Source organism: Xyrauchen texanus, chromosome 13 (assembly GCF_025860055.1).
Source record: "Xyrauchen texanus isolate HMW12.3.18 chromosome 13, RBS_HiC_50CHRs, whole genome shotgun sequence".
NCBI classification, from domain to species: Eukaryota; Metazoa; Chordata; class Actinopteri; order Cypriniformes; family Catostomidae; genus Xyrauchen; species Xyrauchen texanus.
This window is the reverse complement of record NC_068288.1, coordinates 39800986-39817065: the sequence shown is the minus strand read 5'-3', so window position 1 is coordinate 39817065 and position 16080 is coordinate 39800986. Positions and strand designations below refer to the sequence as shown.

The following is a 16080-nucleotide window of genomic DNA, read 5'->3' as shown; positions in this document are numbered from 1 at the left end:
AGCAGGAGGAAGTGTAATCAAGCTTGAAATCATGATCATGTCAAGAGACTGCAATGGCAAGATTCACAGTAAAAAAGGAGTTACATTTTAGATGGTTATCTCCCAAAATCAGTTGGATCGCTTCAGAAGACATGGATTGAACCATGTTTAATCCATGTTTAAAATGTTTTTTACTTTTATGCTGCCTGAATGTGCTTTTTGGAGCTTCAAAGTTTTGGTCACCATTTACTTGCATTGTATGGACCTAAAGAGCTGAAATGTTTCATCTAAAAATCTCTGTTTGTGTTCTGCAGAAGAGAGAAAGTCATACACATCTGGGTTGGCAAGAGGGTGAGAATGATCATTTTTGGGTGAACTATACCTTTAATAAGCCATTAGCCACCAGAGGTTGTGCGTTACACTGATTTTACTTTGGTTATAAGGCACATCATGAAGCATATAGAAATACTGTGGAGATTTGACATATAAAGTTCAGTTGGTATGTTGTCACATGTTGGTATGTGGATAAACCATTTTACGGTGCCTTTAAAAGTGGCTCATCCAATCAGATTTCAGAGTTGTAACTATCTGTTTTATAAACCTAATTCAGTCTGGGCTCATTTTGTTTCTTCTAGAGTCCGGAGTTTCACGAGTTCCTCTTGACCAAACTGATCAACGCTGAATATTCCTGCTATAAAGCGGAGAAGTTTGCCAAGCTGGAGGTGAGAATGGCATCGCTGTGTATGTATATGTTTGTGTTGAAGCATCTGCATGCATACTAAATTGAAATATTTGTGATTGTCCAGGAGAGAACACGTTCTGCTCTGATGGAGACATTGTATGAGGAGCTTTACATGAACAGTCAGTCCATGATGGGTCTGGGAGGAGAGGACGACAAACTGGAGAATGGAGGAGGAGGGGGAGGCGGCTTCTTTGAGTCTTTCAAGGTAGCTCATTAAACTCTTTAAAGAGTAGTTCACCCAAAAATGAAAATTCAGTAATTATTTTTATATGTCTTGAAGAATGTTGCGAAAGTTGACAAATCAGAAGTGTTCCGGTTTTGATCATTTATTAATAATTTTGCACTGAACATATTATTGTAATCGATAAAAGCATCAAACTCATCAAATAGCCTACTGATAAATAGAATACAAAGTATTTGTTTTGCTCAAAGTCATAAGTATAGTGAGTGATATCTACTGTAAGTATACTGTATGTCTTTGACGTACATATTATATGTAAACAGGTGTTGCTTATATGCCGTGTTTTCACTTATAACTTTATGAAAATGAAATATAAGATCAAATATCACGTACCAATACTTAGAGGAGGCAATTATCTTTAAAACAAGCTCACACACAAAATAATCAATGCATAGATCATTAGAGAACCCAAACAAAACACAATGTGCACACAGCATCTGGCTATGTGGCATCTTGTTATCTGGCTAAAAGTAGGTTAGCTTTCCTGGATCAGATGACCAGAAATGCTGTAGCGTCATGGAACGCTAAACCAATCAGATTGGGTTTAGATTGCTCCATCCAGTGGTGATAGTCCTCCATATTTGGGCGGCGAGTCATGTGATCAATCATTGTAATGAATATGGCAATCGGGAGATGGCGGCAAGTACATGACACAGACTCAATGATGACTCAAATGGCACAGAATGAAACTCGTTCTGTGAATTCTCATTACTAAAATCATGTCTGCGTGCTATGCAAACATTGTCATTGTGTTTTCATGTGTAATTAGTTCTTATGTACAAATATTATGTTTTACATGAGTCTTTTGGACACTTGGAGATGCTTTTGGAAACTGGTATACATTATTTTTGTAATGCTATAACATTTGATTGCTTTGTGTATCAACACAAAATTTTACTCAGTTACAGGTGACATGATAGGGAACAAAACAAAAGCAGTTTTTTGGAGCCACCTTATTTTAACCCTGAGGAACATAATGTCTTATTAGAAGCAGTTTCTTAGGTTGAGAGTCTCAGAATGTATCTTAATCTATATCATTTAAAAAATGGAAAAGTATTATTTAAAATTATGCCCAACACTTGACAACCCTTTTTTTATCAGCCTCAAAGCCTAAAGGGGTAAAGCTTAAAAAAGCATCCAAAAGTGTCACTGTATTTATTAACATAAATTAAGGACAAAATTGCCTTTTTGTAAAACAAAACAGTCCTTGTGATTGGCAAATAATTGACATGACTTCAGACTGCATCCCAAATTGTATACTATTCTGTCTTAAATAGGGTTAGTGCATTCCGAAATCATAGTATGTCAAATAGTCCAGAATGTTTTGGGTTATGTAGGAATAATAAAGTACTGCATCCTACAAAGTATAGTGTATAATGCCTACAATAAATATAATAGACTGTGGAAAGGAAAAATAAGTTACAATAAGCATTTCAAACAGTGCTATTCTACATCGTTTCACAAACCTTCACTTCATGTTAAATTAGTGAATAACGTCCAGATATTCTGGAAATAAATAGTTCATTTATTTAGCATATTTATTTCAATTTTATGTCAAGGATTTGTCAGTTTAATCAAATAAAGATGCAAAAAGGTATCACAAAATACCACTTCATTATGCAACTCTGGAAACGGAAAGTCAGGTGGAGCTCATTGTGGGATACAGTATCCCATGAAATACACTCTTGTTTAATTTGCCCTCATCTTGCCCTTCATATTCTTTGTATAACCTTCCTTTGCATGTCTGGATGGCTCCAGAGAGCCATCTAGTGTTGCTGCGCTGATTTAATTTCTTGTTTTCCTCTTTCCAGCGAGTAATCCGCAGCAGAAGTCAGAGTATGGATGCTATGGGCCTCAGTAATAAGAAACCACACACTGTTTCCACAAGCCACAGTGGAAGCTTTACACACAACCCTCCAGACACCCCCAAAACAACCAGCATTGTGAGTATGAAACCCATCAAGCTGTCAAAGGACCTACGGTTGTTAAAGATCCCATGAAATCGCTTGACAAGCAAAGTTTTCTTTCCCCTGTTTGATATTTCCTATTAAGCATGAAGTTAGGGCATATCAAAATGAGGGGGAGGCTGCATTGTAATTCTACAGAGCATTTGACTGGATATCTGTGTAGTACAAGATCAGACATTTTCAAGTACATGTACATACAATTCATCAATATTTCTGATCCATTTTCCTGGAAAATGTAGGCTGTACATTTTAATCTTTTAATAATTCTCTATTATAAATATTTCTTTAAAGCTAATAGACATTTTCAATTTCATGAGGCCTTTAAAAAGATGCAACATCTTTGATAAAACATAAATGAATAGCCAGCCATGGCCTGAAAAAGCAATCTTTCATTAGATGCCCTACAATAATGTGCCAGCTTTAGTTTGTGCCAGCCTCTCTGTCCTCTTTATACTTCAGCCTGGCAGAGTCGCAGCTGGCACAAAATGTGCCCTCCTAGTGGGTTTGACTCTTGAGTACAAATGTCATTGTGGCACATCTGTGAGGTTTTGGGCTGATTCTAGATCAGGTCCTCTCCTGTCGTTTCTGATCTTCGTCATTTCACATTAAAGAGAAAAATCTGATCTGTAATCAGTTGTTCTGACGTGCTTGGATGGTGGTCAAGAGAACAGATGGGGCTCTCGACAAGTGTCTATCCACACTCCATCACTATGGCAACAAATGCAACAGCTATAACTGAGAGAACCTCTCATGACAAGCTGACATAACAGGCTATTAGAGACCCAAATTAGTTTGTTAATGTATTTGCAACAGATGTCCTAGAGACGAGATAATGAGTAAACGAAAAGCATTATTTTTCCTATTTTGATTCCCATTTGATGTTAGCACTGTTAAACCAAAAATCCACAGAGTTGGAATGGTTTTCAAGGTCTTCTATTTTAGATGCTGAAGCTGTTTTCCTTTTTATGCTTCGAACGTGTCCTCACTACATAGTTTTTGCTCAGATTTTGCTGTCACATTTTGCTTGCTACCGATGTGCATGAGGTGTAAGCAGTGCAACAACGCAATCTGAGCCTGTCTTGAGCTGTCGCAGACACTCTGATATTTTAAATTATATTAGATATTAAATCGCAACATCTTGTAGTATGAGCAATGCAGCAAAAACAATGATTTGCTTCAGCCATTGAAAGAGTGATTTTTCTTTCTGAAAAAAGTGCAATTTTATTTTTTTTAAATAAGATAAAATCGAGTGGTACTCAAGGGGAAAATGTACCAGAAATTTGTATTATTTATAGATATTTAATAGACCTTCAAATTCCTTCTAACATGCCTTATAATTAAGGTAAATGGTCTGCACTTATATAGCACCTTTTTAACCTTACTGGTTACCAAAGTGCTTTTCACTGTGTCCCATTCACCCATTCAAACACACATTCACACTCATACGCCAATGACGGCAGAGCTGCCATGCAAGGTGCTAGCCTGCCATTGGGAACAACTTGGGGTTCAGTGTCTTGCCCAAGGACACTTCGGCATGTGGAGTCGTGTGGGCTGGGAATCGAACTGCCAACCCTGCGATTAGCGGCCGACCCACTCTACCGCCTGTGCCACAGCCGCCCCTTATAGCTTGAAAATTTTTAATCAAAAAAGGAATTCATAATACACTAACTTTACTAAATGTACTGATTTTACAGCAGGTTATATTTAATTCAAAGCAATACTGTATATTAATGACAGGCACAGTCCCGTAAAGTCCCGTAAAGTAAGAGTGCATAGCTCAAGGGTGCTGATAATTCAGTAATAAAATGATTCAGTCATTTTATCATGCATTTTAAACAGATTGTGTGTTATTTTAAAATCTAAAGTCTAAAAATTAAAGTGAATGAAAAATGAAATAATATAAATCATATATAGAATGCAGTGGGAAAAAAGCTTCAATCAATTTCTGACCCAGGTGTGTTTTATCCACAGTCCTTGATCATTCCTGGAAAAAGCCCAACCCGTAAGAAATCTGGTCCGTTCAGTTCCAGGAGGAGTAGTGCTATTGGGATTGAGAACATAGAAGAGGTTCAGGAGAGGAGGTAAGAATAACAATAATAACAATAACAAAAAGAATGGAGAACAAAAAACTGAATAAGTCCTAAATTAAGGTAGGAGTTTGTTCCTGCTAGTATTCAAATGTTGAATCCATTGTAAGAAATAGATTAGAAGAACCATGGATTGTTGTGGTCAATAATACATAAACAAAATACAAAAAAATGCAATTTGTACAGGCTCTATTTTTCTGAGTGTGCAAAGAGCAGCGTTAATTCTAAGTGCAATTTTCATGCCAGTTCAATGCGCAAGTGGGCAGGGGTAGGAGTGCTTGCATTATCAATGGATGTATGCACGCAAACTGTGGGTAAATTGTATGTTAATGAAGTGGTCCAAAGCAAAATTTGCTGTTTTTCTGAACAATAGGTCACTGCGCTAACACGTTTCAACCGCAGGTCTGTCTACAGCGCAAAGTCCAAATTCAGTTCCTGCATTTGCAGTTTGGCGATTTCACCAGCAGATGGTTATAAAGTTTATGTCCAAACCCTGAAAACATTGTGATGCATCAAATTATGTCCCAGACAATATGGAGAGTTGTAGCCGTCTTATGAAACAAATATTTATGAGATTTGTGTTAAATATCTATAGGTCATGGTTTATATTTCAATTAATATTATGTTTATATTTACTATATATTATGTTAACTGTATTTATGATCTAATGTGTTGTCGTAGAGTGTTTTTTAAAGTCCCCGTGAACCGGAAGTTGCAAACGACTTTTCTCCATTGTTGTGACGTATTTCCGAGAGAAACGGAATACTAAATGAGGCAAAATAGTGGGCGTGGCTTTTTTTTCCAACTAGCACCTGATTGGATCTAAAAAAGTAGGCGTTTCATTCAGAAATGGAGGCAGATCTTAACGCAAGTTTACAATCGGTTGTTGAGGATTACTCGCCGCCTGAAACACCGCCAGCAGTCCCCTTCCTGCAGCAGGAGGAGGAAGATGAAGAAGAACAGGAACACACGGAGGATAATTTCAGTCACGGGGAATCAGACCTTACATGTTTGAGCCGTTACATGCGGAGGGTTCGAATGGTAAAAAGTGTTCCGTGAGTGTCACAACCAAAAATGCACCTCCTCGCCATCTCTCCTTTCACACGCTGTCAATGCTCGCGAAACACACAGGCAGCCTGTCTACTGTCAGTTGGAGGGGCGTGGTTACGGATGTTAAGGAGACACCTAAACCGTCAAACCTACGTCATCAGGCAAGGTCCTCCAATGCAGAGGGGCGGGGAATTTTCAGATTTTGATTAAAGATTAGGAAGCCAAAAATTTTTTTTGTGTGGATTGACTTGCATGGATGAATTGTTCACCACAAAACGATCAATTTAGGCAAACAAAGTAAGAATGGTCAATTTTGAATTCATGGGGACTTTAAATCACTGCAAAATTGCCGGTCAAAGAAGTTGTAGAGGGTAAAATGTTTGGATTTGGTATGATTTTTCTCACCATTTTGTTATTTTGATTATATTTTTGTTTCATTTGAAGTGTATTTTGAATTAAAAAACATTTTTGGTTCCATTTTTTGTGTTTTAACGAATACATTTAATTGTTCAAAATCAAAATCGACCAATAGAAAAATGGGTGCCGATAGAATCACTGTTAATACTAGCCATGATTTGTTTGGTAGTAGATAAAAATTATTAATAATACTTCCATTCCCTATAATTTAACTAATACATCAAAATCCTGACAAGAATAACATTTTCTGAGTATATAAAAGGAGTGTGTTCATATTTCTATTATTCTAATTCGTTGCATACAGTCCAATTACACTACCGACTTTTATGAATGTGCTGTCTTTGTTTATATCGCTGGTGCTTGAGGGAATGGGCTATGTAATAGGACCCAGACGGCGCAATCACCAGAGAACAACCTCAGAATTAAATTTCACTTGCATTTGTTTTGCGTGCACAATTTCGCCAAAACCACTTGCATCTAGACTCAGTGCATGCATGAAAATACCAAAATGTATGGCCATGCCCACTGACGTTTTGCTTATGACTAATGGCACAGCACTGCACTGTGTCTAGATGCAAGCGGCAGGGCCTGTACATGGATTAAAAAGTGTACACTCACATGTTTTCAAGGTGTAGTACATTTCACTTGATGGTTACACCACTTTTAAAATAGATTTTTACTAGGTTTTTGTAATTCATCATCTTGTATCATTTGTCATTAACTCTATATCAGCAGTAGAGAAGTTTCCCCTAGCCCACAGCGGGCATCTGATATTGGACACATTGCTCAGGACCTCAGATCAGACGATTCGTCCAATCAGAGCTCACCAGAGATGCCAACCACTAAGATCAGGTGAGCACCAATCTTAACACTGCCTATGTTCAGAATGGAATACTAGCTCACTGCATACTACACTGTATACTGCTTACTATTATTTTTTTACTATTATTGTTTTTAAAAAGTAGTAGCGAAAACATTTCAAACTGTAGTATCTATGTTCCGTTACCTCATGATCACTTGTCCAGTTAGCATCTCTGCTTATTAAAAATAACTGCATTCATTTCAAAGACAAAGATTACAATTATGGCTGAGATTATTTTAAATACATTAATCACATTGAAATGTTAGGCCAAGTCAAGTATTTCATGCCGTGTGCTCTGTTATATAGGGTACTGCACACTTTAGTAGTTCATCTATGTTATCTGTGCATGCAGAAAAAGTTGCACACTGTGCACCGCCTACACACTATATACTACAGAAATAGAAGTTTGTTAGTATGCCATTCCACACATAGCCATTGACCTTCTGGTTGCATGTGATTTTAATATGTAAACCAGGGGCTTTGTATTTTATTTTACCTCAATTATTTGTTTCTGTTTGTAGTTCCGGCATGTGCTGTCGAGCTCCTTCTATCCCAGAGTCACATGACCTGTCTCGCTCCTCATCCAATGCCAGCAGCTTCGCCAGTGTGGTGGAGGAGAACGAACAGGGGCATGACACAGCCGAGGGGCATGACACAGCCGAGGAGTACGACACCGGACTGGTGAGGCCACACCCACTTTTGAATCATTATTACATCAGTCACCAATGCGAAGAAAACAGAATCACTCATATTACACTGAAAGATATTATTTTCATTAGATAAAAATGGAGTCCTCAGATAAGATAGACAAGCATGTCAGTGGATACTGTATAGTGCCTGTACTATTTGTAGCCAGTTGCATAAAGGCATATTGGAATCTGAATGTAATTGCTTGGACGAAGACGGTTATACACTGAGATAAATTGTCATGGTTGACTAGTTAAATTTTTTGTTTGCTTGTTTTTTTACATATGGTTTTTAATCTTTCTGGAATACAGGAGAGTCTGTCTTCGGCTGGTACGCCACATAAGCGAGATTTGTTCACAAACAGTGCCGTTTGGTTTGAAGACAGCTCCGGTAGTGCTAGTCAGAGCAGTCCACATGGTGAGACATACAGTAGCAAACATTTCACCTGTATATTTTCCAGTATGCAAACTCTATGACATTTTTTTTTATTTATTTGCTTTTAAAGGTGTTTTTCGGTAACTTAATCTCTATCAGCAGCATCAGTGACATGCTGTTGATTAGCACAGAACTTTATTTTTACTTGTCCAGGGCTGCCGCTAGCCAAATTGATGCCCTATGCAGAGTTCCAGGTGGACAAACTGAACTATGATTTGACATCATTTTCTGGTTACTTATTTTGAACCTAGAACCCTTTATACATTTACATTTATGCATTTGGCAGACGCTTTTATCCAAAGCGACTTACGGTGCACTTATTACAGGGACAATTCACCCAGAGCAACCTGGAGTTAAGTGCCTTGCTCACGGACACAATGGTGGTGGCTGTGGGGATCGAACCAGTGACCTTCTGATTAACAGTTACGTGCTTTAGCACACTACGCCACCACCACTCATAATAAAGAGTACATGCAAATAGGAATAAGAGTAAAGGACCAGATATACTTCGTTTTTGCGTGTTCCAGATCGGCACGCGTCTGGTCGACCGCATTGTCTTTGTGAGTATACTCTTCTTCCCGTGAGCAAATACGAACGTGTTTGACGCATGCCCACTACAACGTCTTTGTGATATCCTTAGTAGTCAATGGCCGGTGCATGCGCTGACGATGCGTACAGGGCGGTGACAGCGTCCACGAGTCGAGAAAATATGGTCGGCGCTCAGACTGGATTTTAACTAAATTTACGTCACACATACTGTGCATGGAGCGATCCGCAACACGGGTGTGCGAAGTATACTTTGGCCCTAAGACCCTGTATTATGAGTGGTGGTGGCATAGTGGGCTAAAGCACATAACTGGTAATCAGAAGGTTGTAGGTTCGATCCCCACAGCCACCACCATTGTGTCCGTGAGCAAGGCACTTAACTCCAGGTTGCTCCAGGGGGATTGTCCCTGTAATAAGTGAACTGTAAATCACTTTGGATAAAAGCATCTGCCAAACGCATAAATGTAAATGTAAATTATAGAGAATATAGTGTAGTGTGGAGTATGTTATTGTGCCCATGAATTTAACTATTGTCTTTGTGGCTATAGGTCCCTTTCGACAGCACTCTGAACCTTTACATCCCAAAACAGAGAGACAAGACTCGGTGAGACCTGTGAACAGCAGTCCCACCAACACATACACTCAGATATACATGTTCATTTTAGAAATAGAATCTTTTAGTAATGAAAGAGTTACACTGCAAAACATTTTCAATTTTTGTCATAATATCTTAAAAACATTAAAACAAGATTAAATTACTTAATCTGTTTTAAAAGTTTTGTTTAAATTACTTTTTTTTACATTTGTGTTTCAGTTTTGTTTACATTACTGAATATTGACTGAATTAAGATATTTTCCTTATCCTAGTTTTATGACAAATGACAAATTTACTAAATTTATGTTTAGTTAAAAGGAAAAATACAAAATGTTAAGAACAACAAACTTAATTTAATGATTGAATTAAGATAATAAAACTTGTTTTCAGAAAATAGATTTTAAAATGAAGTTTGTTGCTCTTAACATTTTTGTTGCTTCTTGATTTAAACTGCAAAAACATTTTCAGTAAATTTGTCTAGACATTAAGCTAGAAAAAAATTATTTGCTTTGAAATAAACTTCTTTTGGACTAGTAATTCTTTTTTTAAGGGTGTTAAATCAAGATATTTAAATGGATAATAGACCTAAAAATCACCCTCATGTTGTTCCAAACCATTTTCAACATTGTATAATAAATTATCTGTAGGGTATTTTGAGCTGAAACTTCACAGACTCCTTCTGGGGACACCTGAGACTTATATTACATCTTGTAAAAAGGGGCATAATAGGTCTCCTTTAACATGCCGTCTACCCAGTCTAAGGTCTAATGCACTTGAACATCAGATATAATGTGGTTTTCAGAGTATTTAGCTTATTAACTGGAGCATCCTTTTGTGTGTTGTCATACACAGAACTGCTAGCTGTCCTGTAGGATGTAGATGGCTTCATGGATGTCCATCAGCAGGTTAGGACAAGCAATTATGGGAATGATATGAAAGTGAATGACTTAAGGAATAGTTCAACCAAAAATGTAACAAAATCTTCAGATGTAACCAAGTCTTAATATACTCACCCTCATCTCATTCCAAACCCATATACATTTTTTTTATATGTAACACAAAAGGAGGTAATATGCCAGTCTCAATCAGCATTCTCTTTCATTGCATCTTTTTCCATACAATGAAAGTGAATGGTTGCCATTGTGCCTAACATCTCCTTTTCAGTTCTACAGAAAAATGCAAGTATTCTTTTTGGTGAACTATCCCTTTAACAATTGTACTTTTGTTTCTAAACTTCTTTATGACTCTATTATTTGTCCATATGCTTGTTTGTTTTTGTATATTTTGCATTTCTGTGTAAAATTGTATAGGTTTAAATACAGTATGGCATTTACAAAATCTTGTATTCTTTTTCTGTTTCTTTCTTTTTCACAGCATTTTCATACATAGCCCTCCGTCGTGGAAAGCCTGTGTACTCACATGAGTTCCTCTAGAGACACAGATGTGAAGGAGAGCTAATTGCTAGAAGTTACAGCAAAGCAGGCTGTACAGTCGGGCAAGTGTGCATTAGAAAATCAGCACACTCTTGTTAGGACACACCCCTTTATCCTCTATCATGTGGGAGTTTGCCTACAGGCAAAATAGCAAATGCAGAGCACATCTTGTGTTGTGTGAAAGCATCAAGAAGGGACAAATTCACAGTAGAGAAATCTCTGCTTGTTTTGAATTCACTCCTTTTATTTGTAAAAGCATGATTATTGCCTTATCATAGGTTTTTCTTTCTTTTCTTTCTCTTGATGGTTGTCCATATACTGTCTGCTTGTTTGTTGTTTTTTAATTTTCATATTTAGCTATTTATTTATTTATTTATTTATTGAGGCTCGCTATTGGAGTAGATCTTTTAGTAACAGAAGAAGAAAAGATGAAAAAATTCTTAATCAGTATTTTAGCACACTTTATTATAATGTTGTATTCGTTAATGACATTAGTGATCATGAACTAACAATGAACAATACTTTTACACCACTTAACAATCTTAATGTTAATGTCATCATATACTTGTACAGTTTTAACATTTAAAGGGTAACACTTTACAAAAACAATTGTATTCGTTTGCATTAGTTAACTACATTAGTTAACAAACTAACAATGAACAATATATTTTTACATCATTTAATTATCTAGTTAATTTCAGCATATACTAATATATTTGCAAAAATAAAAGTAATATGGTAACATTAGTTAATGCATTATGAACTAACTGTAGAGCGGTCGGAGGAGGGCGGGGCCGGGCTGGAACAACGCACGCCCGGTCCCCAATCAGCCTGATGGGGGCGCGCGAGGGATAAAGGCGACCGGTGACGACGGTTCGAGAGAGAATGACACGGGGCTTCTCTGTGTTTATGTTTGTGTGTTTTCGTACAGTTTACCATTAAACTATTATTTATATTGTCAAGCCGGTTCTCACCTCCTCCTTGCCCATTAATCCCTTTATACTAACTAATTGACAACTAACATACAATTTTATTTTCATAAATTAAAATTCATTAAGAGTAATATACAGTATATTGTTAAAAATATTGCTCATTGTTAGTTCATGATACCTAAAGCATATTCAAGTTAACAAACACAAACTTATTTTAAAGTTTTATTATTAAAATGTGTTAATTATATGTTAATATGTTAACACTAATTCACTATGCACTATGAAGTCACTTGAACCAACAATGAACAATTGTAAATGCACAAATTAATATCAACCAAGGTTTATAAATGCTAAAAAAAAGATATTAAGACTTCTTTTCAGAGAATATTGAATTTAATATTTTTTTGACCGCATTGGCAAGTCGTTTTTTCTTGTTTTAAACCTAATTACATTTTTTGGGGATTTATGTAAAATAATAATAATCAAATTAAATCAACTAAAAGTAAAGTGTTTTAAGGATGTTCAGACTTTTTTGATTGGAAAATAAGAAAAAAGTACTGAAATCGAAAAGGTCATGAGATGTCTACATCTTTCAAAATAATAAATAACAACTAAGGTTCAACCTAAACTCATCATGCTTGAAACGCTCAAACATGTGAACACACACAACACTGTAATACACACATGACCGTGTGTAGTTTTGTTTTTGTACTTGTGGTGTTTGTCTTGTGTCGTTATCTTTCAGTAATGAATAATGATGTTGGAAATCAATATTGTTAATGTTAAATGTCGTCTATAGTTGACTTGATCTTGTTTCTGGTGTGAAGATCAAGCCATTTCAAATCCTGTCCAATATGGCATTAAAATGTATGACCAAATGAATAGGTCAGGTGTGAGATTATGTACAATTTCGTAATATTATTTATTAAGAGTAAGCTAATATTTTCCTGATCTGGATATTTTATATGACCACAGCTTGACTCTGCTGTGGTAAAACTGACAACTATGTGAAATCCACTAATGTTCTGTAGCTTCCAATTGTAGTTTAGTGTTTTAAGGTAATTCAAATGAGCAAAGCTAGATGTGCAAATGTATCTTGGGAATCCATTCAACAAGTTATAGTGAAGTTTTTTTTCTTACAATGGCAACAGTGAGCATTATGAATGTAAAACGTAGACATACACAGGGTTCCCACACCTTTTGACCAATGAATTCCCATACTTAGCAAGTTGTTCATGGTCATTAGAAAATGATGTCCATTTTTATTTCAGTTATGTCACTGGAATTTAATACATTTAAACAATTACACATAATTATAGTGCATATGATCATGAAAATGGGCGTAAAACACCAGGTCACAATTTACTGAAGCTCAATTTTTATGTAAAAACAACCCTTTTCAGAACTGTGATTGGCCGTTTTTACACTTAATTGTACTGTGGTTTTACCATGGTACAGTAATGGTATCAAATGGTAATACCATAGTGATATGGTATAGATATGCTATGATATTTGCATGGCACTTCAAAGAATACTATGGTGCTGTCATCATGGTAATGTCCAAAAATGTGTTATTGCTATGATACTTTTAAGAGCAATGTCCCATATCTTTGATGAAGAGGTACATTACAACTAAACTAAGTTCACAGCATTTGCTAAGTACTGCTACTCAACAGACATTTGGGTCTGTCGGGATTTTACCTATAAAACAGTTTGTTCAGAATGGAAATTAAAACAAGGATAGGAAGAGAAATGCACCATCCACAACAGAGGATGTGCTAGTGCCCAAAGTCTGCTGATTTATTGAACTGTATACATACTGCATTTGCACACGCTTTGACATTTTATCACAAACTCATTCCAAACACAGCACCAAATGCTTAATGTGATTGTGTTCTCTTTTATAACAAGTGCTTAAGCTACTCTTATGAAATGCTTCAATGTAAATAAATGTTTTTTTTTTTTTTGTAATTAAAAGGTTCATTGAATGTTTATTTATTGCTTTAATGTATAATGGGGTATGGCAAGACATGCACTCAAGAAATGAAGTCACCAAAAAAAAAAAGAAAAGGCAATTAAGGCATTAATAACACTTAAAGGAATATTTTCGAGTTCAATACAAGTTAAGTTGAGTCAACAGCAAAAACAATGTTCAAACAACTTTACAGCTCAAATAACACACAAGTTTTATCCGAAGAATTAATGTAAGAGCATTTTTAAAATAATACGCTTCACATTTCTGCCTTCAAACCCTCCAAAAATTGGCCCCATTCACTTCCATTTTAAGTGCATCACTGTAACCCAGAGTTTTGCTTTTGTCTTCTTTTTAAAAAAGAAAAGGAGGGATGAGTCAAAATAATTTGTGGTTATGACACAAAATGCTGTCGATTGAGCTTAAGATGTATTGAACCAGGAATATCTCTTTAGAGAATATTTAGTATTTATGTTGAAAAAAATTGGTTCATAGTGAACTTGGATACTCAGAAATGCATCAAGTAAAATTCAAGTAAAATAAATTGTCATGAAAGAAAAACACTTATGCTCTTCAGTGGATAGCATTATTTGTGTATCACTCTCCAAAACATTCTTCATAATTATAAGCCATTCATTTTCTAAGAAGCCTTGCAGTCTAAAAGCATAGTATAGTCATAAAGCTTTGACAAAGTATTAAAGGGTTAGTTCACCCAAAAGTGAAAATTCTGTCTTTCATTTACTCACAAAAGATTTTCAGAATGTCCAGAGATTTTCAGAATGGGACTGAGACTGACGAGCTCTAAAAAAAAAATACAAAAACGCACCATAAAAGTACTTCATAAGACTTTAGCTTTATTCCTGAAATTTGAAGTCGCCTTTGCAGAAAAGCTATCAGTTGCAGAATCTATCAATCCATCAAATATGCAGCATTAGACCACATCACACCAGGGTTGATGACAATGATGAGTCATGCAAGAACTAATAACGTTTGACATAATTCACATCCGACATGGCTCAATTCGTTTTGAACCACCAAACTTGAATAGAACGCAAGCCTAAATGACTTTTGAGAACCATGACGAATATGGATTTTTAATCAAATAACACCTTACATTTTTGTCTTTTCCTCACGCAAACCTATCGTATTTTCTGAAGATTTGGAATATGGCACACAAGTCACATGGACTACTCTTAAGGTAGTTTTGTTGTGTTTTTTGGAGCTTGACAGCCCTTGATCACTATATGTTTTCACTGTATGGAAAAGAGCAAAATATCTTTTGTGTTCAACAAAATAAAAAATAACTGCATATGGGTTTGGAACAACATTATTTTTGGGTGAACTATCCTTATGTTACTCAAAAGCATTTGATTTTGCTTTAATGGTACATTTAAGGTTAAAGCACGTATGAGTAGTTAATTGCTAGAATGAATTTTGCCAGATTAACCAGATCTGATTAAATTTGTTTCAAAATAATAGATGCAACAGGAGAGGTCTCTCTTCTGCATAGCTAGCTCGCTCTCTCACTCACAGCTCCAGGTTCCACTATCTAAAAGTAGATGTTTGAACATCATTTAAATAATTAACAATGTTTTCCATGTTGGTTCAATGAACCATAAACAATTAATGAACATGCACCTGTGGAATGGTGGTTGAGACTCTAGCAGTTTAGGCAATTAAGGTCACAGTTATAAAAACTTAGGACACTAAAGAGACCTTTCTACTGACTCTGAAAAACACCAAAAGAAAGATGGCCAGGGTCCCTGCTCATCTGCATAAACGTGCATTAGGCATGCTGCATGGAGGAATTAGGACTGCAGATGTGGCCAGGGCAATAAATAAATTCTGCCATGGCCAGTGAAGAGCCTGGATCTCAATCCTATTGAGCGTGTCTGGGACCTGTTGGATTGGAGGGTGAGGGGTAGGGCCATTCCACCCAGAATTGTCCAGGAACTTCCAAGTGCCTTGGTGGAAGAGTGGGGTCTCACAGCAAGAACTGGAAAATCTCTTGATGCAGCACTGTAGTACTTAATGCAGCTGGTGGCCACACTAGATACTGACTTCCTTTTGATTTAGCCCCCCTTTGTTCAGGGACACATTACTCCATTTCTGTTAGTCACATGTCTGTGAAACTT

The 16080-nt window shown here is 36.3% G+C and overlaps 1 protein-coding gene across 6 annotated transcripts in view; it reads left to right on the top strand.

Annotated features, from left to right (window-relative positions):
- Positions 1-14598, top strand: part of LOC127654147 (rap1 GTPase-activating protein 1-like) — a 106264-nt gene extending 91666 nt beyond the window's left edge. For 5 of the 6 annotated variants that reach the window (XM_052141178.1, XM_052141177.1, XM_052141174.1 and 2 more), the window contains 10 exons: positions 615-701; positions 786-926; positions 2774-2905; positions 4901-5010; positions 7216-7335; positions 7867-8026; positions 8344-8449; positions 9562-9617; positions 10461-10513; positions 10983-14598. In XM_052141178.1, coding sequence (XP_051997138.1) covers positions 615-701; positions 786-926; positions 2774-2905; positions 4901-5010; positions 7216-7335; positions 7867-8026; positions 8344-8449; positions 9562-9617; positions 10461-10469 — 921 coding nt within the window. In that variant the 3' untranslated portion in view covers positions 10470-10513; positions 10983-14598. The remainder of the gene's footprint in view (positions 1-614; positions 702-785; positions 927-2773; positions 2906-4900; positions 5011-7215; positions 7336-7866; positions 8027-8343; positions 8450-9561; positions 9618-10460; positions 10514-10982) is intronic. The other variant, XM_052141176.1, reaches the window with a different exon arrangement.
- The last annotated feature ends 1482 nt before the right edge of the window (positions 14599-16080 follow it).